The 25,234-nt window shown below is 40.7% G+C and overlaps 1 protein-coding gene across 1 annotated transcript; it reads left to right on the top strand.

Annotated features, from left to right (window-relative positions):
* The first annotated feature begins 1,498 nt into the window (after positions 1-1,498).
* On the top strand, positions 1,499-24,966 carry POU1F1 (POU class 1 homeobox 1). Its single transcript, XM_054974758.1, has 6 exons — positions 1,499-1,640; positions 5,458-5,535; positions 10,572-10,817; positions 12,998-13,162; positions 21,282-21,342; positions 24,753-24,966. The coding sequence occupies exons 1-6, from the start codon at positions 1,499-1,501 to the stop codon at positions 24,964-24,966; spliced, it is 906 nt and encodes a 301-aa protein (XP_054830733.1).
* Positions 24,967-25,234: the final 268 nt, after the last annotated feature.

Here is a 25,234-nt window from a genome sequence, read left to right as displayed (position 1 = left end):
CATCCTTTTATTATTATAAATTTACCCATGCTTTTAACACACATGTGAGGTGAACATTAAGCAGAACATCATTCAGACTTTTTCCCCTAACACCATCACATTGTGGAGCTACAAAATTTTTAAAAATTGCGAAGTTGAAATACATAAAGTTACAAAATGAAGTCCCTAGTTCAGCATCTTACAAAAACATAGTCCATGTATGTCTAAAATGCATGTTTATTGTATTTTAATTGTATTTTTAATATGTTGGTATCCGCCCTGAGCCCGCTTGCGGGGAGGGTGGAATACAAATTTGAAATAAATAAATAAATAAAATAAAAGAATTCCTGATAGTAAAGTCCCCTCGTCAAATAATATATCTGCCTGGTCTACTTTTATCTACCTGGTCTAGTTTTCTAAGAGTTACTATCCTAAACATACACTTAGTGTTTTCTACTCATGCAAACCAGTGTACGTATATATGTATGTTAAATCACTGGAACTCCATTCAGTCTTTAGAAACAAACTGGACTCTGTGATGAGCATGAACATGGTTTATATGGCGGGTGGGGCTCATCCTGCTTGTCTTTTCTCCCCTCTGTTCTCCACTCACATGTTGAAGTTCCTGGTTTAGGTATGTCATGGTGTCCAAATGCAAGTGTTTTAACAAATTGAAATTGTTTCTTCCCTTATAGCCAAGATTCTAAAATAGCATTAAACCATGATTTGAATCCCAAACAACCCCGCGAGTTGTTAAAGTGCCCACATTTTGATGACACAATCAGAATTAGATCAAAGGCTTCCTAAAGTATTCTTCAATCATGGCTTCACGCCTAAGGGAAGTGAAAACAGAGGACAGAGCAAATTGCACATGCCCCCAAATAAAGTGGATATGTGCTTATCTCAAACTATTTTGTTTGTGACATCTGAATAGAGCCTTGAACATGTTTAATTCTGAATCTCATTTTGCCATAATATTTAAATCAGATCATATCCATGTAGTTCTTGTACTTACTTTTCTTGCATAACTTTTTTTCTTGCAAGATTTTAGTTTTTCAGCCAATTACTTTGCCTGTGGAGGACTTTTGCCCCCCTCTTTTTGGACAGGTGTTACTACCGATGAATAACACTAGCTTTCTGCAACTATCTTGTGAGCAGAAATTGGGATGAAAGAACACCTTCCAGCTACTGTTTCTTCACAAAAGCTTGCTTTAAAGAATCTGCAAAATTGTGTCTCTGGTTTCCCGTCATTAATTGGGTGTCTATTATGTTGGGGTGGGACAGAAGGAGGTTCCAGCATGATGTAGCAATCCAGCCAAGCAAAGCACATTAAAATGGATCAAAGGATTTCCACATGGTATAAATACCTGCACACGACCAGCCTGAGCATCATAGTTTGGGTCATGTATATATGCAAGTGAGGGAGTTAGATAGAAGTTGAATTTCTCTGAACTGCATAGCATTGGCTTGGGAGAAAAGCAAGACAAGGCATCGCTTTATTTCTCCTTTTTTGGTGGGAATGAGTTGTCAAGCCTTTCCTTCAACTGACACCTTCATCCCTTTGAATTCTGAGTCATCTCCCACTCTGCCTCTGATAATGCATCATAGTGCTGCAGAGTGTTTACCCGTCTCCAATCATGCCACTAATGTGGTGTCTACAGGTACTTTTTTATTATAATAACAATTATGTTCTTGTCTCTGTTCTATTTTACTGCCTCAACATCTTTCACACGCTTAACAAGTGCTTTAAGAAAAAGAGTATGCAGAAAAAAATATTAAAAGGAGCTCTTAAGGATACTTCAAATGATTTGAAAGCAAAGTTAAATAATTGTATAACAAACAGGTTCAAGGAAAAACTGAAAACTAATATGCTAGGTTCATAATTGTCTATACAATATAAATAAGTTTTGGAGTTTTCATTGCCATGCATGCTTTCTATTACAAATTTCCTATCAGTTAATCACATGACACAATCAATTTTATTCCATGCTGAAATTTTTGAATGAGTAAAATGAATGTATCCAATGAAAACTAATTTTCACCAGTATAAAATTGGTTTCTTATTTCTTACATATGCTGGGGAAGGGGAAAAAATGAAGTTTTGTGTTGTATGAAGTACAGACTTCAAAAGCGTAAATGTATGCAAAGCTGCACAGCCATCCAAGCCTAAACAAATTTCGCCAGAAATCACTTCCTTTGATTCCAGTGGCTAGTAATTTTATTTTAATTCTAGTTGACCAAAAACAACTGGTTGTCCTAAGTGTCATGAAATGTCCTTGTTATTGAATTCTAACACTGCTTCATTAGTATCTATACATTTAATCTAATACAAGTCACAGAAAATAGAATATAATATTGTCTTCATTATGCTCATATGTCAAAGACTTTGATAGAGGCAGAAGTTATCAAGTGCTGTACATTCTGGATGAGGGGAAGAAACTAATTTTAAAATGTAAGCATGTTTCAAAGATATTGTGCCATTAAAAATTCCAAAAACAGTAGTAGGGTAATACCTTTTTCTCATTACAAACCAAAAATATACCAAAATAGTGAGCAAGTTTTCATCTAGATGTTCAATACCAAAAAAAAACCCAAAAGAAAAAGGTTGAGGAAGAGAAGACTATGTTTCGTAGCATGAGGCAGAAGCTCTTCATCAGTAAAAGGCTTGAATATCATTCCATGAAAGAGTTTTCCTGTTCACCGTTCTCTGGGTATGCATCCTTCCTGTGAGTATACATTTAAGGAACCATCTGGATCAGGTTTTTCAAGTTCAAACAAAATGGAAAATATTAAAATTTGTTCAGTATGTTTAAAATCCTCAGGATGTATAACCATCAAAATTCAGGCAAGAAATACATAAGCATACAGAACTAAATCTTTTCTGGAATATGTTATTTGATCTGTATTTTACTTTTTAAAAATAATAGCCTTTATTATGTTATTTTCTCTCACTAACTCCAGAGGCACTTTGTGTGCCAGTCCACATTATTATATAGCATTGAACAGCTACAGTAAAGTGAAGTATAACTTTGTAACATTTGGATTATGTTTCTGTGCCTACATATGCAGAATGGAGATCCTCTGAAATCTACTTCAAAGCAAAGGTGTTTATGATCAAGAAACGTTGTTAAGAATAAATCCAGTTGTAATTAGACCTTCATTGTCTCATAATTCATTGCTCTCCAAAAGAACAAGGTTTTGCCTAAAACATATCTGAGAGAATCTTGGATATGTTTAAAGTGACATCCATTTTAGGATCAGCAACTATACAATTTGCCACATTTTCACTTGGCAGATACGATCATGTACATAGGTACAAAATGACAACAGGCAGGGAGATGTTATTATGAAGTGGGACCAGAAGGTCATGAATTCTTGCATGAATTTTAAAAATGCTGGTAGGGCTTCCTATGCCTCCCTTCATGTTGAATCAATAACTAACACATAAAAGAGATTTTTATCATATGTTTTTTTTTCTACTTGTTTTAGCTTCTCTTTGTTTTAGCATCTCTCTTTAAACTCCAGGATAAAGATGCCCTCTTTCAACCATCTTTTTTCTTCAAAGGTTAAGTCACTCAATGCTTAAAGAAGGCTGAAAGGTGAATTGAATGAATTTGGTCCAGAGGTGCTCACACAGTTGCTTCATTGCCTCTATATACCATGCCACTATATACCCCTGCAAAGGCAGTGGTAGGGGGAGATGTCAGCCTCAGCATAGTTTTCTCAACTCTTATTTTTATATGTCTGCAGGCTTGTGCGCAATCTGTCAGATTGTGTGCTGTCACAAAACAGAGAATTTTTAAAATAAGGTTTCAAAATAAGGCAGGATCCTGAACGACAGCAATAGTCATGACAATGACTTGGGCTGACCATTTGAAGCACTGAAGAATTTGGATCTCTCTGAGTAATCCATGAAAAGACATGACCCACTGAAAACTCATTGACAGAAAATGTTACTATGGTTGGATCCTGTAGTCTGCTTGTGACGCTGACCGCTCCCACTGCAGCCCCTAGCTTTCCATCAACACTAAGGGCTCAGCAGACCCCCAGAAATAACACTGAACGTGATGTGGGAAAGAGGTGGTGAAAATTGCCCCCCTTCTCCTTTGGGATGTGCCACTGCACCGGCAAAAATAGATTGTAGGATCGGATGAGTTTCGTCTGCCTCCTAATTTCCTCTAATGCTTCCATCAGGAATACATGACACTCAGTGACAAAGAATGGCAAGTCTCTTTTCCAGCTTCTTTAAGGGTTTTGTATGAGTAGACGTTACAGAGCTTTTATTTTAATTTCAGAATCATATTATGACAGGTGTTAAAATGGACAGCAAGGAAAGTATTATTTTATATTTAACTATAACTGCTTCAAAAAAACCATTAAACCTTGAATGTTATGGTAGACTCCAATTTATGAATTCTGGAGAATTGGAATTGACAAGTGCTGAGTTATTAATGAAATGTGAAGTAGAGTACTCCTAAGATTTGGATCTATGTTAATAATTTAAATCAAGTCTGAAAAGAATGAAAAATTGGAGTGATTGGTTTGGATCCACCCAAGTGTTTTCATGGGTGGAAGGATTTGCACCTGTGGAATAGGATCTGGGTCCAATAGCACCTTAAAGACCAATTAGATTTCCAAGGTATGAGCGTTCAAGAGCTTTAAGGTGCTATTGGACCTGTATCTTGGTATTCGACTGCAGACCAACACAGCTACCCATCAAACCACCTGTGGACTGCAGCTTTCTCATCTCCCACCTCCTGCTGCAGCCTCAAATGCCCCCCTCTTGTTGCTCCTGAAGATCTCCTGGCCCCCAGAAGCAGCACCTGAGGAACATTTTGAGCTGCAAACCTATTTTAATATCTAGTACTTTGATATACTGTACAATCAAGTGAAAACAGTTATAGTCTGGACTCTAGATTATATCCTTTATTGTAGAAGCCATGTGGGGCCATCTTACATGGTTTCCTGGAAGCTGCCTAGCAGGTCAGACAAATTGCTCCACCAACTAAGAACAGCCATGCACCACCACCCACAAAATCTAGAAAGAGTTATCAATCTGTCAGTCCTGTCCGTGTCTGGAAATGATGTGTGAGAATGAGGGAGGAATGGATAGATTCAGAATTCAAAATGTATGGAAGTGTTCCTCTGATTGCTTCAGTATTTACCCAGATCAGACTCCAGACCCCATTTATTGTGCTTCTTCTCAACAGGAGATTTCTTTTGTCCTGACTTGTAAATCTGATCTGCCTTAAAAACTGTGTATGTAGCCATATATTTGAGTTGCTCCTTCACCATATGTGTAGCTATGAGAAATGGCTCTCTAGTGGGTTGACTCAGACAGACCCAAATTTCAAGACAATATCTTCCCTTCTGACTGAAAGGATGCCTCTTGAATTTTCTTACCAGTTTCATATGTTTTGTCTTTGATTCCAACTCCTAAATGTTCCTACATATGCTTCTCCATGGCAACTTTGGGAGCCACTCTATCAGGTCTGCATTATTCCGTCCCTTCTTGTCATTATGGAAACCAGCAGGCTACATACGGGGTGATGGCAGGTAAGAAATGTTTTCTTAAACATTTTTCAGCTATATAAATAATGGCTCTATAAGGTTTTTTTCTAGGTAGGAAACATAATAAAAGTCTCTTCCTACGGATCACATATTTAACTTCATCCGTAGCTGACCTCAGTTCCAGAATCTATGCAGCAAGATTTTAGAATCTATTGCAGGCCTTGAAACATTCTTGACCAATATTTGTTGGAATTATTTTTCATTCCTATGGACAGGCCTGTGCGTAAATGTGACACAATGTTAATAGTCTGGTATTTATTTTACTGCTGGCTTTTGCTGTAATAAATAGAATGAATGAAATGAATTTTATTGTGGCTGTTAATATGTTACTTCCTGTTCAAGGGGCAGAGCTGAGACAACAATAGATTGCCTCTTCAAACTTGCAAACTAAAGACAGAGGCTCTAGACCTCATATGTAAAGCTCAGCCAGAGTTATTCAGAAGACATTATTCAGGACAGAGGAAATGAAGTAAAGATCATCCATTTTTTCTAAGTTATACATGCTTCACAATATTACAAACTAACTATTAGTTTTTCAGGTTATACAGTGTTTTGCTTGGGCCATAAAATATGTAGCACTTGTATTTTGGGCCTGCACATATTGGTAAGATTACCAACATATATACGTATGCAGACCGAGTGACTCCAGCTGCAAATTCATATTCAGGATTCCTTTTTTAAAAAATGTCAAGCAGCTGATTTCCACTGGCCTGCAAGCTTATTTATTTGTAATATTCCACTTTTCAGCCAAAATTGGCTCCTAAAGATTTAAAAAAAGATGTTAAAATCAAGTACAAATGTTTCTGGGAGATGGATCTTATCTGGAACTGAGCAATGTTTCTAGTCTCCCCCTTGTTCCCACTTAAGCAAAGTCAATGTGTCTTGGAATTTAGATCAAACAAAGACATAGGTGGCAATTATATTTCAAAGGCATACTAATAACACAAAGCCATATTGCTTCTTTTAAAAACGTGGTGCAGAGAAAACAGGGGATTGTGGGAAATAGAAATTCAGCCCAGAATATACTCAGCCCTGACTGCCATCGTTTATTTTAATTGTCTGAATAGCTAACTCTACATTTCCTGTATTCTTGTTGAGACTTTTGTCCTCCATAGGGTGGCTGAAGATATTCAGAGAGACTTTGTCTCACTCATTGAGAACATATCTACAATATTCCTCTTTGATCCAGCATGGGTGGTATTCTGAATGCCGGAACAGAGTTCTGGTTACTGATCCACCAATTTATTTCTTGCATCTGTATCACACCTTTCTTCCATCATGGAACAATATCTCCAACTCAGGCACACACCTAGAACACCTGCTTAGCTGCAGTAAGGGTGCCATATCGTCTGCCTTCTCATTATATTTAGGGATCTCTTCCTGGATCAAATTAGTATGTGCCAAAGGTTGCTGTACCATGTGGAGTGCAAGAAGTTTTCATATAGTAGGCATGGCTTATAGCCTCTTTTAATGGAAATTAAATATCATAAGGTGAAACTTAGTTGAACCCAGCACAAACATTTCCAAGATCAGCTTTGTAACATACTGAGTTAAAATGGGAAGGGGATATTTGAGGAACCCCCCAGAAGTCCCCCTTGTGAAAAGAACATTCTTTGCATAATTTTGGGACTGCAAACTGGCGAAAATGCTTGCACATTCAGAGTATGGGGAAATGGATTTGATTAGCTAATCTGATTTGGCATATAGAGTTCGGAAATTGTCATCATGATCCCTAAATGACTAGGATCACATAGGAAGCTAAAAGAAAACAATAAAAATAATACTTCTGCTATCACTGTTGAAAGGAGCATAGAAGTAGTGTAAATAATAAAATATAGAAATCTATGATTATTTTCAGGGAACATTCAGGTTTCCCCATATTTCTCCTTTTATGCTGAAAAGGTTATATTTTAAATATTCTGTGCAGGCCACATACAGTGGTATGCATTGGCCAGAATTCTGCCTGAATAGTGAGTGGCTAATAAATATTGCTAGCAGTCACCCCAAGTCAAGCCTGGTGGCATCATGGAGCTAGAGAAATGTCACAGAAAAATATTATCATAAAAATAAAAATATATTTGAATTACCATATTATTTTTCCTTAGCCATCGATAATGATTTTTTAAAAATTGTGTCACAGGTATTTTTAGATGTGCCCCATACTCAATTGGAATTACTGATGGAGAAGGGAATGAAATTGTTCCCCAGTTCCATTCTTTTACTGTGCCAGAAGTTCACTCAGAACCATTCCTCTTGTATTCTGGTTTAACTAAGAGAATTTCTAAACTTATGACACTGGAAGAGGGAAGTTTGCCAGTTTTTAGTTTTTTCAGTACATGTGAACTTTTTAAATGTCCGTGTTACCAATGTGTATTTGTGTGCATTGAGAAACGCAACAAACAAATTTAATGTGATCATATTTGTGATTGTATCAAAATTATGTTTGTGTAATATTTTACTAATGCAAACATGCACATTGACAAAACACTGCACAAAAAGGCATCCTGATCCAAGTATCTACAGGGTCATTCCAAAATTGCTTTATGATGATGTTTTGACAATGCACTAAGGTGAATTTCCACATCAGTAAAACACTACATGCAAATAATCTTAATGTAATTATACACACAATCACATCCCAAATGCTTTTTTGCAGTGTTCTATCAATGCCCATACCCTGGCGTGGATAGCCTCAGCAAGCCTGATCTTGTCAGATCTCGAAGCTAAGCCAACCTTGGTTAGTAATTGCATGGGAAATCTCCAACAAAGACCAGAGTTGCAGATGCAGGCAATGGCAATCCACCTCTGTTAGCCTCTTGTCTTGAAAACCCCACTAGGAGTCACCATAAGTCAGCTATGCCTTGACAGCACTCACCACCACCATCATAAATGCATGTATGCACACTGATAATGTAGAGAAGGAGGTGTGAACTACTGAAGCAGAGGCAAAATACTTGTACACAGAATTGTGTACAAAATTTAGTTTTCAAAAACACAGATTCCTAATGTATGAATTACAGTTTGGAAATGAGGTAATTTGGAATGCCAAAATCCAGGGAGAACTTTGAATGAGTGGAATTTCAGAAGCATTTAGGTGAAAAGCATTCCTGGTTGGTGATCTTCATCTATTTAATTTCTAAAGAATAGATATGTTCCATTTATATATGCTTTTATAATAATTATTTGTTTTAAAACCTACTATTCCCACTTTTCTGCTGAAAAGGACTTAAGGCAGTTTGCACTGCAGTCTCTTCTTGGTTTTCCACTTCTGTTAACAGGTATCAAGCCTGCAGCTTCTGACATGTTAGCAGCTAGTCTCTCTCAAAGTCGCATTTTGCAGACCTGCACCATGCCTCATCCCAATGTTGTGAATGGCGTTGGCAGTTTACAAGGCAAGTCCACCCATTTTTATGCAATTTGGTTTCTCCTTTTCAAACAGGCATTGATGAAATATTATGTTTAAAAAAGCTCAGCTTGTTCTTTATAAGAATCAGCACAGAGAAGGGGCAATAAATTGTTACATTTTTATTTGTTTGACTACTGTTAAAATTCTTTGCATATTTTTCTGTAAAATATATCAAATATATAAAACTTCCATTAAAATCAAACTAAGGTATGAGGACGTGAACACATGATATGAAGCTGCCTTATACTGAATCAGACCATGGGTCTATCAAGGTTAATATCGCTACCTGATCACTTTAACTGGAGATGTTGGGGACTGAACCCAGGACCTCTACAGCATACCAAGCAGATGCTCTACCACTGGGCCATGCTCCACCACTACACAGTTGAAAGATTTACCAAGTAACCCACAGTCAGGAAGAAAAAGACAAGAGGTGCAATCAAGAGGGAGTCTTGTTGAAATGGAGGCTGCTATCTATGTTGATTTCTGTAGAACTGAGCTAGCCAGTTCACTAGGTGTAAATAACGGCTCATGTGAGCAGTCTGCTTGTATGAGCCATGGAACATCAGAAGAAGTGAACTTATGTGAAACTTTCACTTCCTTTTTTGTGAATTGCCAGTTGTGATTTTACTATTCACTGAAGAACTGTCATCTTGTATACATTTGCTTTGCTAGGTGAATACTCGCATGGACAGTTATTTGTGCTAGTGAGCTGGCTGGATTACATCCAGTTTAACCTGGGAACAATCCCAGCACTGCTAAACACTTTTAAGTTCAACAGGGAAACATGCCCCACTGAAATCACAAAAGGGCTTAAAAGTAATTCAGTAATAAATTGTATTTGCTTGGATTGTACCTAGATGCCAAAGAAGACTGCTTAAAAATTAATATGTATTTATTAGGGTATTTATTTGCTGCCTTTCTAGAGAGGCTAAAATGTCTTACAGGCATATCAAAGAATAAATCATTACATCAAAATAGCTGTAAAAGTTTATAAAACAGAGCAGCAATAATAAATTTAAATGAGCGGTCCATCTTAAAACAACTCCTTAAAACAGACAAAGAAACAAAATATATAACCAAAGCTGTAACAATAACATTGTATGAGGGTGGGGGGAGAGGCTGAATCACAGTCTTCATTGAAACAATCTATGTAAAATTATGAACCGATTTTTGATAAAAACCAAAGAGAATGCTGGATTTCATTTCAATCAGAACAATTTCAAGATTTCATTCATAAATCTGTATTATGTAGAGTAATTGATGGTAGTTGTAAACTCCCCTACTCCATCTTAACACAGTTGAAGGTTAGCATATGAAGCTGCCTTATTCTGACTCAGACCACTGGTCTGTTGAGGTCAGTATTGTCTACTCTGACTGGCAGCAGTTCTCAAGGGCTTCCAACCCTTTTTAACTGGAGATGCCAAGAACTGAACCTGGGACCATCTGCATGCAAAGCATGTGCTCCCTCAGTGAGCCATGGCCCTACTCAATGGTAGATCTTCATATGGCATGTTACAAGCCATAAATGCTAGATGATAATGTGTCTAGCAAAGAACAGTCCACTGAACAATGCTAGAAATGATGATATATGTTTTTTTTTTAAATCTCACAGGTGGCCTTACCCCTTGCCTTTATAAATTCCCTGACCACGCACTGAGTGCCAGTTCATGTGCTCTCAGCCATAGCTTTACTCCCATGCATGCATCCATCCTTGGAGAAGACCCTTCCAGCGCTGATTTTAAGCAGGAATTCCGCAAGAAAAACAAGCAAATTGAAGAACCAATAGACATGGATTCTCCTGAGATTAGAGAACTGGAAAAATTTGCCAATGAGTTCAAGCTGAGGAGAATTAAGCTGGGTATGTCAATCATCTTTCAACTATAGATATATATTTTAAAGCATTCATTTTGCTTGCTTGCTTGTTTGTTTATATCTCACCTTTCCATGCAGTTTTAATTATAGTTAAAAAAAACATTTTCACTTAAAAATAAAATAACAACCCCCCAAGTGCCTTCCTCCTTTTCCCCGACAAACATCCTGGCAAACGCGATGTCTCCTTAAGATCCTCTAGGAGGGCCTCATATTTATTTGTCTCACCGGAGTGGCAAAATAGTAATTAGCATCACTCAATCTAACAGTCTCCTAGCTGAACTAAGGCAAAAGGTCCATTATGATTTAAAGATACACTTCCTACTGTCAAATAAACTGGGGCCTAATGAAGAAAAAATACACTTGAAAAGGCCCCCTTAAGCCTTTTGGCTGAGAGTACAAGAGAAGTCTGTGAGTGCTCTTTGATTCAGAATTACTTCAGATGTTACTAGTGTAGTGGCCTATTGGGAAAGAGAAGGCATGCGTGCCTACTTCATGGAGAGGAGTAGCTCCCAGAAACAAACCACCCTGTGGCCTTCCTCTGTGGGCAGTATATGGAAGCTCCAATCAAATGGGTGTTCAGGATAATATTATTACTTCCTCTTTCAATGGTTCATCTCCACTGAAATACTGACATTGGATAATCATTTGCGACTTTGCTTTCTGATCCATACAGGTCCAGCCACAGGAAAATGACACCTAAAGGCTAATAGAGAGAGAATATTGTTAATACAGGAGTAAATCTCCTGTTTGGATTGATATGGTCCATGTTCTGATAAAAAGGATTGGCTAAAGAAACAGTAAAGAAATAGTAATTACACTTAGTATTTATATGACGCCCTAAGTGCTGTATAAACATTCTCTGAGCAATGTCTTTACCAAAATTCTCATTAAAGCTATTACTTCATTGGAATACCATAATATAGATTGGGAGCTGAGACCTGTGAAGTATTCTCTTAGCTAAGATTAGATTTGAACCAGAGGCTATGGACTTACAACTAATGCTCCATTACACTACACCATCTCATTGGTAGGCATGGACCTGATTATCCTCCAGCCAAATGTTTTAATAGGTGCTGTCCCCAGCATAGCAATTAAGTATTTGGGCTGCAAATCAGAACTCTGCTGGTTTGAATCCCAGTACTGTCATGAACTCTGCAGGTGGCCTTGGGTAAGCCACTACTCTCAGCCCCAGTTCTCCAGATGTATTTTGGGGATCATAATAACAATGGCTTTGTTCACTGCTCTGTGGAGCACTAATCTGTCTAAAAGAGCAGTATATATGCACGAACTGTTGTTATTATTTGCTTGCAGTTTTGCACTGAAGTTGCATGTAATAGCGTATTATGCCATACAAAGCATTCAGATTTAATGAGAAGCCATGATTTGTCACTCTGGAGAGCTCTCTAGTTTGTGCACTGCTGTGTGAATAGAGGGGGCTTGGGGTACTAGATAGTTGGTACCAGCCTTCCTAATCCAAAAAGAGAAAGAGAAGACAACGCAACTCAAGTGCTTAGAGAAAAACAAGGAAACCAGAGCCTAAAAGCATAAGCCTTAAGTAACAGTGAAGAGCATAGGAACTGACGTCTGTGCATGTTCTGAATTTTACCTCAGTGATAGTTATATATGTTGAATTTTACCTCAGAAATTTTCAATCCCTGATTTCACCTGACTTTTCCCCTCTAATGCAAATAAAGCAATTAGGTATTTTTGGAAGTTTAAAAATATCTCTGGTTCCATTTCTGTAGTATAAGAACAAGGGAAAATCATACAGCCCCTGTTTACACAGTGACAAACCATAGTTTGCCACCTCTGAGTCAAGTCAATCATATTGAAAAAGTTAGATGCAATGATATAAAATAGTCACATTTACAAAATCTAAATACGAACATGTACTTTCTAGGTTACAAGAAATGTATATTCTCAAATCTATATCAAACATGTTAGTGAGGTTATGATAGCAAGCCCGATGGAAGTGGTCCACTTCCTTAGGACAATCTGTTTGATCATGGAATATAAATCATTTGGCTATCAATGGCTTAAAATCAGAATCGCATTTCTAATGTTAAACAAAAAGTGCTCAGAAGTAATTGTAGGGAATGGATCTTCAACATAAGCAAGTGCATTGCCTTCTTGGTTTGAGTGTGTAGTTTTGTTTTCTTTTGGCAGGATATACCCAAACAAATGTTGGAGAAGCTCTGGCTGCCGTGCATGGCTCTGAATTCAGCCAAACAACTATTTGCCGCTTCGAAAACTTGCAGCTAAGCTTCAAGAATGCTTGCAAACTAAAATCAATCCTGACAAAGTGGCTGGAGGAGGCAGAACAAGTAGGAGGTATGGCAGGATCCCCATCAATCTTCGTTTCTAGTTAACACATTTACGTCACCATGGAGTAGCACACACTCCGTGCAATATCTCTCCTTGCAAGTCAAGCCTTATTATACATAATGCCTAGTCTACACAGTTGAATAATAAAAGTGTTCCGGAACTGTACTGGAATAACATGAATTGCCCAAACAGAAAAACTCCTATTTTAAAAATATCAGTTCAGATGCAATGGTGCACTTAATGATGTAAAGAAGCACTTTGGGAACATGTAGTACCACAACAGATTCAGTCTGGCTGCTGTTATTTGGAGATGTCATTTGTAAAAGCTATCATCTCACTGCAGATGCTGTACATATTGCAGTGGTTCAAAATATGTCAGTCTGGTCCAAGATCATTAAAAAAGCTACATGACAATCTCTTAGATCCTCATCCAACATCCAACTACTACAAGGCACAAAGTACAATATCATGATACTATTATATTATAAGCAGCGACCTGCAAAAAACTCAAAAGGGAGGCAGAATCCTGACAGCACCAGTGCCCTGCTCCTGCCCCATTTGCCTAGTCCCCCTACCACTGTGCCCCCTCCTTTCCTCCTCTGTCCACCTGCTCACTGCTATTGCTTCTGTGCCTGTCCATCCACGGTAGTTCTCAAGTCTCCCATTCCTCCTCCTCCATGTACATGCATCATCACTGCCTCAATGAGAAGGGAGGTAGTGGCAGCTCCTGAGTTTGCTGCTCTGTCAGGATGTCTCCTGTCATACTCTGCAAGGCCTGTGTGACTCTGTGTGACTCTGATGTTAGAAGCAGTTCTCTGCCTGGGATGAGACAGCCTGCTTATGTCTTGCTCAGCCTGCGGTTTCTCTTTCACCTGAGAGCCAAACTATAAGTGACGCCTGACACTAGTTGGACACTTGTCAGCTTCCCTCAAGTTTTGATGGGAAATGTAGGCAGCTTGGCAGAATGTTGGACAAGTGACAGTTGAAATGTCCATTGGACAGCAGTCGGAGAGCCAAGCTGCAAGACCAGGACACCTAGATTTCCCATCAAAACTTGAGGGAAGCTGACAAGTGTCCAATTAGTGTCAGGCATCACTTGTAGTTTGGCTCAGAGAAGGCCTCATGGCCTTGGAGTTTCTCACACATCATTTCTGCAATGTCCCGTTGTTCATTTATTAAACTTAGCTAATTGCTTACTAAAAGGGAGGGGGATGGAAACTCTGGAGCTGGGCTTAGACTCCTATATATGTGCTTGTCAATGCCATTCCTTGCAAGGAGTGTAATAGGGAATGAACTAGTATCTTATCAAATAAAATGCTGTAACTCATGCAGTTCCTGGACTCATGAGAGTTACCTGGCAGAACCGCCAGGAATCCCTACCCTCTGATCTTTGAACCTGAGCAACTGTTGAATCCTAACACCTGAGCCATGGCAGAAGGGGGAGAGGATACTAGTGCTACAGGGCTGACAGAGGAACACCCCAAAGATCCTGCAGATGAGCGTGGGCCCAACATGAGTGTGTTGGCTGAAGGAGAAGTGCTGCCCTGTTTTATTCTCCCAAGGAGTGATTTCAGCTACCAGGGGTTGTTTGAAGGCACCCCACAAGCTTGGACCCCTCACATGGCGTTGACCAGAAGGGGAATGGACTTGCTGAATCGTAGACAGAGCTGCCTGTTTAAACAAATTCTAAGCTTGGGAGAGGACCTCCCTGAGGGAGAGGAGGATCTGGACAAAGAACCAAAGCCAGAGGAGTTGCTGGGAGTGACCTCCAGGGGGGCAGTACAAGAACTTCGGGCCGAGTTGGGGGAGATGAAGGGGGACATGTACACCTTCATGCAGAATGTTCAGGACTTCCTGTGGGTTGCCCTCCAACTTGATCTGGGAGGGGGCCGAGGGGGCCGACCCAGGCAAGGACCTCCAGGACCTCCAGATGGGCAAGGAGCCCCTGTGCCATTGCACCCACTGATTCTACCTATACCTCAAGGCGGAGTCCCATTACTGCCGACAGAAAGAGTATGGGGACCTCAACCCCAACAGCCATTGGGACTATGCAAGCTGGAAGCTCGCTTTGAAGGGGACCCCAAAGAGTTGGGGTATTTCCTAGTGCAAGTGGTGGAGTTCCACACCTTCCCCAATGAAGCCAGCCAGGTGAGTTACCTGAGTTCCTGTTTGAGGGGAATGGCAGCAAAACAGTATGTCATGCTCTACACAGCCAGAGCGCCAGAACTGTGGAGTGTGAGAGTCTTCCTGTGTGCGCTCAAGGCGCAATACGAAGATCCCCTCAAGGAAGAGAGGGTGAGGACCAAGTTGAAGTGCATGAGACAAGGGGATTGGTCTGTGAGAGAGTTTGCATCAGATTTCAGAGCGCAGGCAGCCAAGGTGTGAGTTTGGAACAAACATGTGGTGAAACTGCTTCGTCTCCAGCATCAGGTAGGCCAGCGGTGAGGGACAGCAGAACACCAATGGAGAGAGGAGCCACGTCCAAAAGAGTTGACTGCCCTGGCTGAGAAGGAGAGAAGAATGAAGCAAGGACTGTGCCTGAGATGTGGGGCTGCTGGCCACTTCACAGTGGAGTGCCCCGGAGAGAAGAAACCCCCCCCCACACACACACACACATACCAGGACAGGAGAAGAGGATCTATGCGAGTCCCATCCCGCCACACCAAGCCAAGAGGAGTGACTGCATGGCCCAACAAGGAACTGGCAGTGGCTGGAGCGGAAAGGAGGACTGATGGTTCCAGAAACGGCACCCCCACTACCAGAAAAGGAGAAGAGACACCACCAGTGAGAAACGAAGGAGACCTGCTCTGAAAGGCCGGCAGGTCCCGGAAGAGCCAATGCCACAAATGGTGGGGCCAACGGGAACTCTATTTTTCATCCCTATCACCTTAGTGCACACAAAGAGGGGGACTCATATAAGAATCGGAGCCAAATTTTATTTGGTCTCAAATAAAATGATTTAACTCATGCAGTTCTTGGACTCATGCAGTGAAGTCTTACTTGGCAGAACCTCACGTGCTCCTTCTCTTCTGTCCATGTCCTCCTCATCACCCACCTGCAGCGTTGCTGCCTTGGCTGTGGGGAGAGCAGTGGTTCTCACTTCTCCCTTGCTTTCCTCCTCCCCTGCTTGCTTTGCCTGCCTGCTGAGGTGTTTGGGAATCAGGACACGTTGGCTATGCTTATGCAGAAAGCTGTTATCAGTGTGATTTTTAAAAATCCACTCTTTTGTTCTTTTTCTGCAAACCTATTTTTCTCCCCAAACTCTGTATCAAAATCTAATTTCTCTCTATGTAGGCCCAATCCAAATAGTTAAAGATCCTCAAATGGGTCCAGTTCAGAGAATTATATATAACAAGCAGTGGCCCCCAAAGCCTTGCAGGGGATTTCCCCTGTACCCTCCTCCTCACAGTATTTTCTCTTCCCTGCCTCTAGAAGCCTCCATATCAGTTGAGAAGGGCACGGAGATATGGAATGGCTTGGTGCCCTTCTAACCTGTGTCCCATCCTGAGAAACACTGGTGATGGTGCTAGGAAAAAGAACCTTCCTTTGACGCTGATGTTGTGCAATGCCAGATCCATAAACAATAAGACCGCAACACTGCAAGATCTCTTTGCGGTGAGTGATGTGGACCTGGTATGCATGACAAACCTGGGTGAAGGAGAGTGAAACAGTTGCCCTGGGAGAACTGACCCCCCCCCCCCAGGATATTCGGTCCTCCACCAGTTCCTAATAGGAGGGATGGGGGAGGGGTGGCAATCCTTGCCTAAGAGTCTTTCTCCTTCAGGCCACTCCCCGCCCCTGAGATCTCTGGCATTGAATGTGTAGGCCTGGTGTAGGGTGCCGAGGAGAGTTTGGCTATCTGTCTGGTGTACCAACCACCTAGCGCACAAGCAGATACCTTGTCATGCCTGCTAGAGGTGGTAGCAGGGTGGGCCTTGGAGTACTCCAGACTGATGATGCTGAGGGACTTCAACACCCATGTTGATGATGCCTCCTCTGTGCAGGCTGCGGACCTGGTGTCTTCCATGGCAGCACTGGGACTTTCCCTATTTGTATCAACCCCTACACATCAAGCAAGCCACACGCTAGATTTGATCTTTGGGATGGGGTTAAATGTGGAACTGGAAATGGTAGAACCGGTGCCATGGTCAGACCACTCAGTCCTGAAGGCTTGGCTGGGGATACCACCCCCCCTCGCAATGGCGGTGAACTGATTTATACTCGTCTGCGGAGACTTATGGACCCAACTGGGTTCCAGACTGCTTTGCAGGATCCAATGCTCCACAGTGGTTCATTAGATGAGCTGGTAGAGGACTGGCAATGCCAGCTCTCCAAAGCCATTGACGAAATCACCCCCCATTGCCCTTTTTGCCCCTGTGCAAGATGGGCTCCCTGGTATACAGAGGAGCTCCAATGAAAGAAGCGGGAGCTAAGACGGCTTGAGCGAGTGTGGCGACGATCTTGGGACGAAGAGGCAAGATCATCTTATAGGACGTTTATGAAAGCCTATGAGGTGGTGGTGAAGGCTGTGAAGAAAGAATTTATGCAGCCTCCATCACATCAGCTAGCTCACGCCCAGCAAAATTGTTTAATGTGGTTTGGTCATTGGTCTCCTTGCCAGAAGGAGGCCGTCAAATTTTGAATACGGATATTAGCTGTGAGGCTTTTGAGAGCTTTTTTGCTGATAAAATCTTGTCTCTCTGCTGCGACTTGCAAGCCACAGTTGATTCAGTGAATGAGCTAGAGACCCCTTGGCCATCTTCGGGGCCAATATTTGATCATTTTAGCCCACTCTTTGGGGAGGAGATTGACAGGACCCTGTGATCAGTTAGGCCCACCAAATGTCCCTTGTACTCGTGCCCATCGTGGCTGGTAAAGGCCACTGCCGAGGGGCTGTGGTCCTTGCTGGAGGCCATTGTTAACCTATCCTTAGGCTCTGGGGGTTTTCCTGGCCATTAAAGGAAGATGTGGTTCTTAAAGAAACCATCACTGGACCCCACTGACCTGGTCAATTACCGCATGGTTTTGAACCTCCCGTTTGTGGGAAGGTTCGAAACCGTCTCAGCCCTAGACCCCTTCCAGTCCAGGTTCTGTCCAGGACATGGGACGGAGACATTGCTGGTTGCCCTCACAGACGATCTTCGTAGACATCTAGATAGAGGCGGCTCAGTGCTGCTGATATTATTGGATCTGTCAGCAGCATTCAATACAGTCCATTATGATCTTCTGACTTACTGCCTTGCCGATGTGGGGATACAAGGGACTGCCTTACAGTGGCTTGTCTATTTTATCCACAGTCGGGGACAGAGGGTGGCGCTTGGGGAGAAATTGTCATCCTGCCACCCTTTGGTGTGTGGGGTACCACAGGGAGCAATACTCTCCCCATTATTGTTTAACATCTATATGCGCCCGCTTGCACAGTTGCTGTGAAGTTTCAGACTTGGGTGTCATCAATATGCAGATGACACCCAGTTGTATTTGATGATGGACGGCCAGCCTGACTCAGCTGCAGATGTCCTGGAACATGCTTTTGCAGCCATGACTGGTTAGTTGAAGCAGAGTCAGCTGAAACTGAACCCAACGAAGACTGAGGTCCTGTACCTGAGCCATGGGGGATTAGGTTCGGGACTCCAGCTCCCGGCCCTCGACGGGGCACCATTAGTGCCAATTCTGAGGGTTAAGAGCCAAGGGGTGATCATGGATGCCTCCCTGAAAATGGAGGCACAGGTCACATCAGTTGTCAGGTCCTCTTTTTTCCAGCTGCGGCATACCAGGCAACTTGTCCCTTACCTGTCAACCCGTGACTTAACTACAACGGTCATCTCTAGGCTAGATTACTATAACTCACTCCACACGGGGTTGCCCTTGAGCCTGACCTGGAGATTATAGCTGGTACAAAATGCAGCGGCGTGTGTTATTACGAGAGTGCCAAATATCGCACATGTAACACTGTTCTTACGCGAGCTGCATCGGTTGCCAGTGGAGTACTGGATCAGATTCAAGATTCTGGTATTGACCTATAAGCCCCTGTGCAGACTGGAACCAGCATATCTACAGGACCGTCTCTCCCCATATATCCCTCAGAGGACCCTCTGATCAGGGGACAAACAGCTATTCCTGGCCCCAAAGAGGCCTGCCTAGCCTTGACTAGAGCCAGGGCCTTTGGGGTCCTGGCTCCCACCTGGTGGAATCCTCTGTCTGCTGAAATCGGGGCCCGGCAGGACCTACTATCCTTCCGCTGGGCCTTTGAGACAGAGTTGTTCTGCCAGGCATATGGCTGAGGCTGGGCCTCTGCCAGCCTGAAAAAAGGGATGTATAAAATCTTAACCCTCCCTATGAAGGTTGTCCACTATCCTGCTTTAAATGTGTATTAATACACTGTTGTTTTAATGTAGATGATTTTTTATTGTATTTTAATATGTTGTTATCCACCCTGAGCCCGCTCGCGGGGAGGGTGGAATAGAAATTTGAAATAAAATTAATAAATAAATCTTCAAACTTTCCTTGCTTCCTTCTCTCCTTCCCACTCACCAAGCAACCTACCTTTTATCTGCCACCTTCTTTATTGTCTGGTCTCTTAAATAAATTAAATTAAAATTTTGGTTTTATTTTTCATATCTTGTATTATATTATTGATTTTATATTGGATTTTATGTTATTATAATATTATTAATGTTATTACCCATCCATCCAGCAACTCCTGCGGCATGTTTCAGCAACCCTCACCCCCCCCCCCCCCCCCCGCAGCTGGCCACCCAGGTGTGTCCCTCCCTATTGGTGGAGCAGTTGCTACACACCCCCTCACGGCTGGCTGCAAATCCTGGGAGGCCACATGCACCGCCTGCTGCTTGGCCAGGCAGCTCCTCTCACCTGTGTGCCTCTATGCCAGTGCTGTGACCATAGGGGCATGTGGTCCCCAACTGCCTGCTTTCTGGTGGGGAGGAGGTGTGAAGGGGCAGCAAGGATCATAGTCTGCGCGTTGGCTGCAACTTTGCTTGCCAGTTGCACGCTTGTCATGAGGCAGCCAGGGAGATGCTTGTGAGGTTGTTAAGGCAACAATGCAACAACTAGTGTGAGCTTCTGGCTGCAGGCTTGCTGTGCCTTGCCAGGCTTGGCCACCGGCATTGCTTTCCCACAAAAGTCCTTGGGGAGTGGACAAGTGGTGCCACATGTTCTCAGGATTACAACTGGTGGTGGCATGGCAGGCCTCAGGATTGCTCTGCGTATCTATGTTTAAATGGTCAGGTTTTTAAAATGTCATCCATTTTGTTTTTGCTTTTTACAGTAATTATTTTATAGTATACTATACCCTACTAAGATGTTAAGCAGTAACACAAAGCATTACAAAATCTAAGAAAACAATTTCAAGATTTATCTGTGCTGTAGCTTAGAACCTACTATCGGATTAATTTCTAGAATGACTTTATTCCATCTTGGAAAGAAAGATAATGAGCAGTCTGTAAACTGCTGAAATCTGATCACACTGCCAACCCTATATATTCTATTTAATCCATGAGGTATCAGTGACCAGAAAAATGCTCTCTTTATTGATTTACTTCATTTCTACCCCGTCTTTATCCCCAATGGGGACCCATGGTGGCTCACATAATTCTCCTTTCCTCCATTTTATCCTCACAATGACCTGATGATGTAGGTAAGGCTGAGAGGGTGTGACTGGCCCAAGGTCACCCAACAAGGCTCCTTGGCACAGTGGGGATGTGAACATTGTTCTCCTTGATCCTGGCCCAATACTCAAACTACTACACCACTCTTTATAACGATTCTCTCCCATATGCAGCTTTAGCTGATCCTGTTGTGGATGTGGTGTTCTGTTTTAATCAGTTGCTGGAATTTATTTTATTTACTGCACTCTATCCACCCTGAGCCCATTCATGGGGAGGGCAGAATATAAATGGAATCAATCAATCAATCAATCAAACTGGGGATTCTGTTAATTGCAGATGTGGAATGTGATCTCAGTCTTTTAGGCATATAGGGTGTAAATAAGGGAAACAAGTGCAAATGTATAATGCAATTATTAACCCACAGCTTGCAATTGCTTTCACTATGCACATTGTCATCAGCCATTTGAAATAACTTTCTCTCAACATTTCCCACTATACAGCTTTATATAATGAAAAGGTTGGTGTGAATGAACGAAAAAGAAAGCGCAGAACCACCATAAGGTAATAAATATTGCTGCTAGATTCGAATTTTCAGTCCCAGAAAATGCACATTCAGCATCCATTTTTATGTGCATTTCCATCTGTAGCCTCCAGGTCCTAATTTGTATGTACACTAAATGTCCCATCAAACAAAAAACTACCTTTTCTAACTGTGATCTTTCAGCTAAGTAGCCTCTCTCATTAATAGATCTACTCTGGGAAAAACAAACTAGGAAATTTACATAAACAGAAGTAATTTATGTAAACAGAAGAAAAACATTTTTACTTATACTTTATCCCAAGTGAAATATGATTGGTGTATCAGAGGCAAAATGTGACTGATTGTTTCTGAATTGTTTGAATTCAATATGTGTATTCATGGGCAGAACCTTAATCCTCTTTAAAAAGAGTCTATATCAAGGCAGCTCACCTCTTTTTCATCAAAAAGGAGAATTTCTAGGAGCTGATGCTGAAAGCCATATTCCTGTTGTTTTTGAGTCTAGCATAAAGTATACTACTGCCCTCTTGAGGTCAAAATTAAAACTATTTGCAACTACCAGAACACTCAGTTCTAAGAGCAAATCAAAGTTTCCATAGCCTATTTCCTGTCAAAAGAAACATACCACAAAACTAAACAGTTGTGTTTGCTTTAAAAGGATAAAAAGCACAAAATGTTTTAGAAACAATTTGAATTGTAAATATGTTAGATTTTCCTCAGTGATTAATGCAGCAATGCAATATAATAGCGACAAATATGCCAAGAGAAAGTAGCATTGTTTGCATAAATTTTCAGTGGGAACAAGAAGTATTCCTCTTTTATCAGTTTTTGAAGGCTGCTTGTTAAATGGGCAAACCTGTTAGTTCATTCATAGTTAGGGCAATACTGACTCAAGAAACATCACTCCCAAAGTTGGCTTAACTGGCATTCAGTAATGGCAAATATAGAAGAGGGCCACACGAAAATAACAACAACAAAAATAATAACAACATTCAGTTTATATACCACTCTTCAGGACAACTTAATGCCCACTCAGAGTGGTTTACAAAGTATGTTATTATTATCTCCACAACAATCACCCTGTGAAGTGGGTGGGACTGAGAGAACTCCAAGAAGCTGTGACTGACTCAAGGTCACCCAGCTGACTTCAAGTGGAGGAGTGGGGAATCAAACCCGGTTCTCCAGATAAGAGTCCCTCCGCTCTTAACCACTGCACTAAAATAGAGCATAAAAACAAAAACAAAAGAACAATGGTACAATGGGAAGAAAAATTATGTTATTCATTTATACAACTCCTACATGTTCTTCAGGGGGGATCTATAAGAATATAACTAAAAACAAAATAAATAAATAACCATTAAAAAGCAGTCGGTAAAAATGCAGTATATGCTGAGCATTTGAAAAGTGCATACATGTATCTAGAACCACAATTCATAAGAATGTTTCAGATATTATACAGGTGCACATATAGATGAAAACATAGATCTTAAAACATAATTTGTATAGAACACTTCAAAACTTCCACAACTTAGATAAACATACAACCATCCTGTATAATTGTATGGCCAAAGCAGTCCCCGCAGTAACAGAATTTCAGAGAGGTTTGACTCAGTTTTCATCTCATATTAGAGATAACAATTTGAAGCTTTCATTTAACAGAGGGGCCAGAATCGTCCGTCTCAAAATCAATTCTGCCTCTTTTTCAAAGCATTTTATATCTGTTGACATCCAGATCTAAAAACAGCCCCAAATGTAAAGTCTGCTAGAGCACTGCTGTGCTCAAGAAAGTGCTGATCCAAAGGGTCTCTCTCTCTCTCTCTCTCTCTCTCTCTCTCTCTCTCTCTCTCTCTCTCTCTCTCTCTCTCTCTCTCTCTCTCTCTTTTTTTTTTAAAAAAGATAGATATTACTTTTGGGTCCTGCAATATGTATTCTAAGTTTTCTCAAGGTTTCAGCAATACACATCTTGTCAAAAGGAAATTTAATAACATATACTATCCAAGTACAGATACATGTGTGAAGTTATTGATAGTGTATCATTTCTTACCATGTGGATTAATAAAGCTTTTTTATTTTGCTTGTGAGGTTGCAAAATGAACAGTTTCCACAAGGAAAATGTCTTATAGGTGGGCTAGATCCCAATGGAATTCATTGTGAATTAACAGGTTAATATGTATAAATATGACCTTCAGTCATATAAGTGTCAGGCTTAAGAAGCATATATAGAAAATGGATTATATTGTATGATATTCCTATGTGTGACAAGAAATTATTTTGTTTAAAAGAATAGTATATTGGAAAGACCAACTGGCACTTTGCAATACATACATATCCATCTATGTATGCACCTGTATAATATTGAACCATTTTTATGGAATTTTAGTTCTGGATATATGCACTTATCATATCTTAATGTTTAGTGTATTTTTACCAAGTCTTTTAATATTGCTTTTTAATGGTAATTTATTTTATTTTTATTTCTATTCCTATAGATCCCTCTGATAAAGCATAGGCAAAACATATAGGGGGAGTACAACAAATAATTTTTCTTCCAACAACAGCCTTAGTCTTTTGTTTTTCTATATTCAATAATGGCATCATTTGATTGACTATATATTGTAATGATATCAAATGATACCAGGTTAATTTACTACAATGGTGGCCCTAGAAAAATGGTGCAAACAATGGACATGAGGAAGAAACAACAACAGTGAAATGGTGAACGTTAACAAAATGTGTAGGCTTTGAGGACCGTTTCGTACTCCCACAGAACTACTTTGATTCTGCCTGTTGAAATGTGTGAACCTTCAGCACAGACTCACTCATCCAAGTGTACTCTATTAACATGATTCGACTAAAACCTGAGATTTTACTAAAACCTATTTGAGGCCAGTCATATTGTATTATAATAACAGTACTACATGGAAAGACTTCCACATTAAAACTTAACCCATTCTGCTCACATAAAGATCAAGGGAAAGGGTGCTGCTCAGAAGCTGTTGTCAGTGTTTGGTTTGCTCACACTATTACTGAGGTTTTGATTTGTTCCACAGAGTAGAATGAAAAGCTTCCAGTCAGGGCTGTCTTCCATTTGCAAACTATTCATGACTGGTAAAACAAGAATGGACAGCTAGAGAAATGCGTGGTGGAGAAAATGTTTGGTCAAGAAAAAGTGAAATCAGTATTTTTCCAGAACTCTCATTTGAACACATTGACAATGGAAGTTTTTTGAAGCATAATGTCTTGATGGTAACCCATGGCCCTTCCATTCCTGCCCACATGTATCATACCTGAGTGTAATCACCACTTGACAAATGATATGCAGTTTCTGCACTTTTTTCCTGCATGGGCATGCCATCCAACTATAAACAACATATTTGAAATTTCCTGAGATCGTGCTAAGGTTATGATAGGACTATTATATTCTTATTTCTAGTATTGCGGCTAAAGAAGCCCTAGAAAGTCATTTTGCTGAACAAAGCAAGCCTTCTTCTCAGGAGATTATGAGGATGGCAGAGGGGCTCAATCTGGAGAAGGAAGTTGTGAGAGTTTGGTTCTGCAATCGAAGACAAAGAGAAAAAAGAGTGAAGACCAGTTTACACCAGAACACCTTTCATTCCATCATTAAAGACCACCAAGAGTGCCAGTAATTTTTTTCCAATAGATGCTTCCAGATTTCTTCGATATTTTTGGAATTTTGACTTTTCCATAAAAGAAATTTGCTTACTGAACTAAAACCAGGGCTTGCAATGCTTGCCCCCACTGCATTAGTTTAGTTCAGTCATAATCTTCAGCAATAATTTGTGATGATTTAATTATGATGCACTTCCTCTAAGAGGCACTATGCCTTTGCCTGACAGCTGCCTGCATCATTACTATAGCATATTAATATAATACCAGATGTGAGGAAAGTCATCA

This window comes from Eublepharis macularius, chromosome 3 (genome assembly GCF_028583425.1).
Source record: "Eublepharis macularius isolate TG4126 chromosome 3, MPM_Emac_v1.0, whole genome shotgun sequence".
Lineage (NCBI taxonomy): Eukaryota > Metazoa > Chordata > Lepidosauria > Squamata > Eublepharidae > Eublepharis > Eublepharis macularius.
Note: the sequence above shows the minus strand (reverse complement) of the source record. Positions and strands in the feature narration are given on the sequence as shown.

Excerpts from the sequence above, each read along its gene's own strand:
- POU1F1 (XM_054974758.1), top strand. The coding sequence starts at position 1,499 with ATGAGTTGTCAAGCCTTTCCTTCAACTGACACCTTCATCCCTTTGAAT. Across the intron at positions 5,536-10,571 it reads TACATACGGGGTGATGGCAG|GTGGCCTTACCCCTTGCCTT; the intron begins GTAAGAAATGTT and ends TAAATCTCACAG. Across the intron at positions 10,818-12,997 it reads GCTGAGGAGAATTAAGCTGG|GATATACCCAAACAAATGTT; the intron begins GTATGTCAATCA and ends TTCTTTTGGCAG.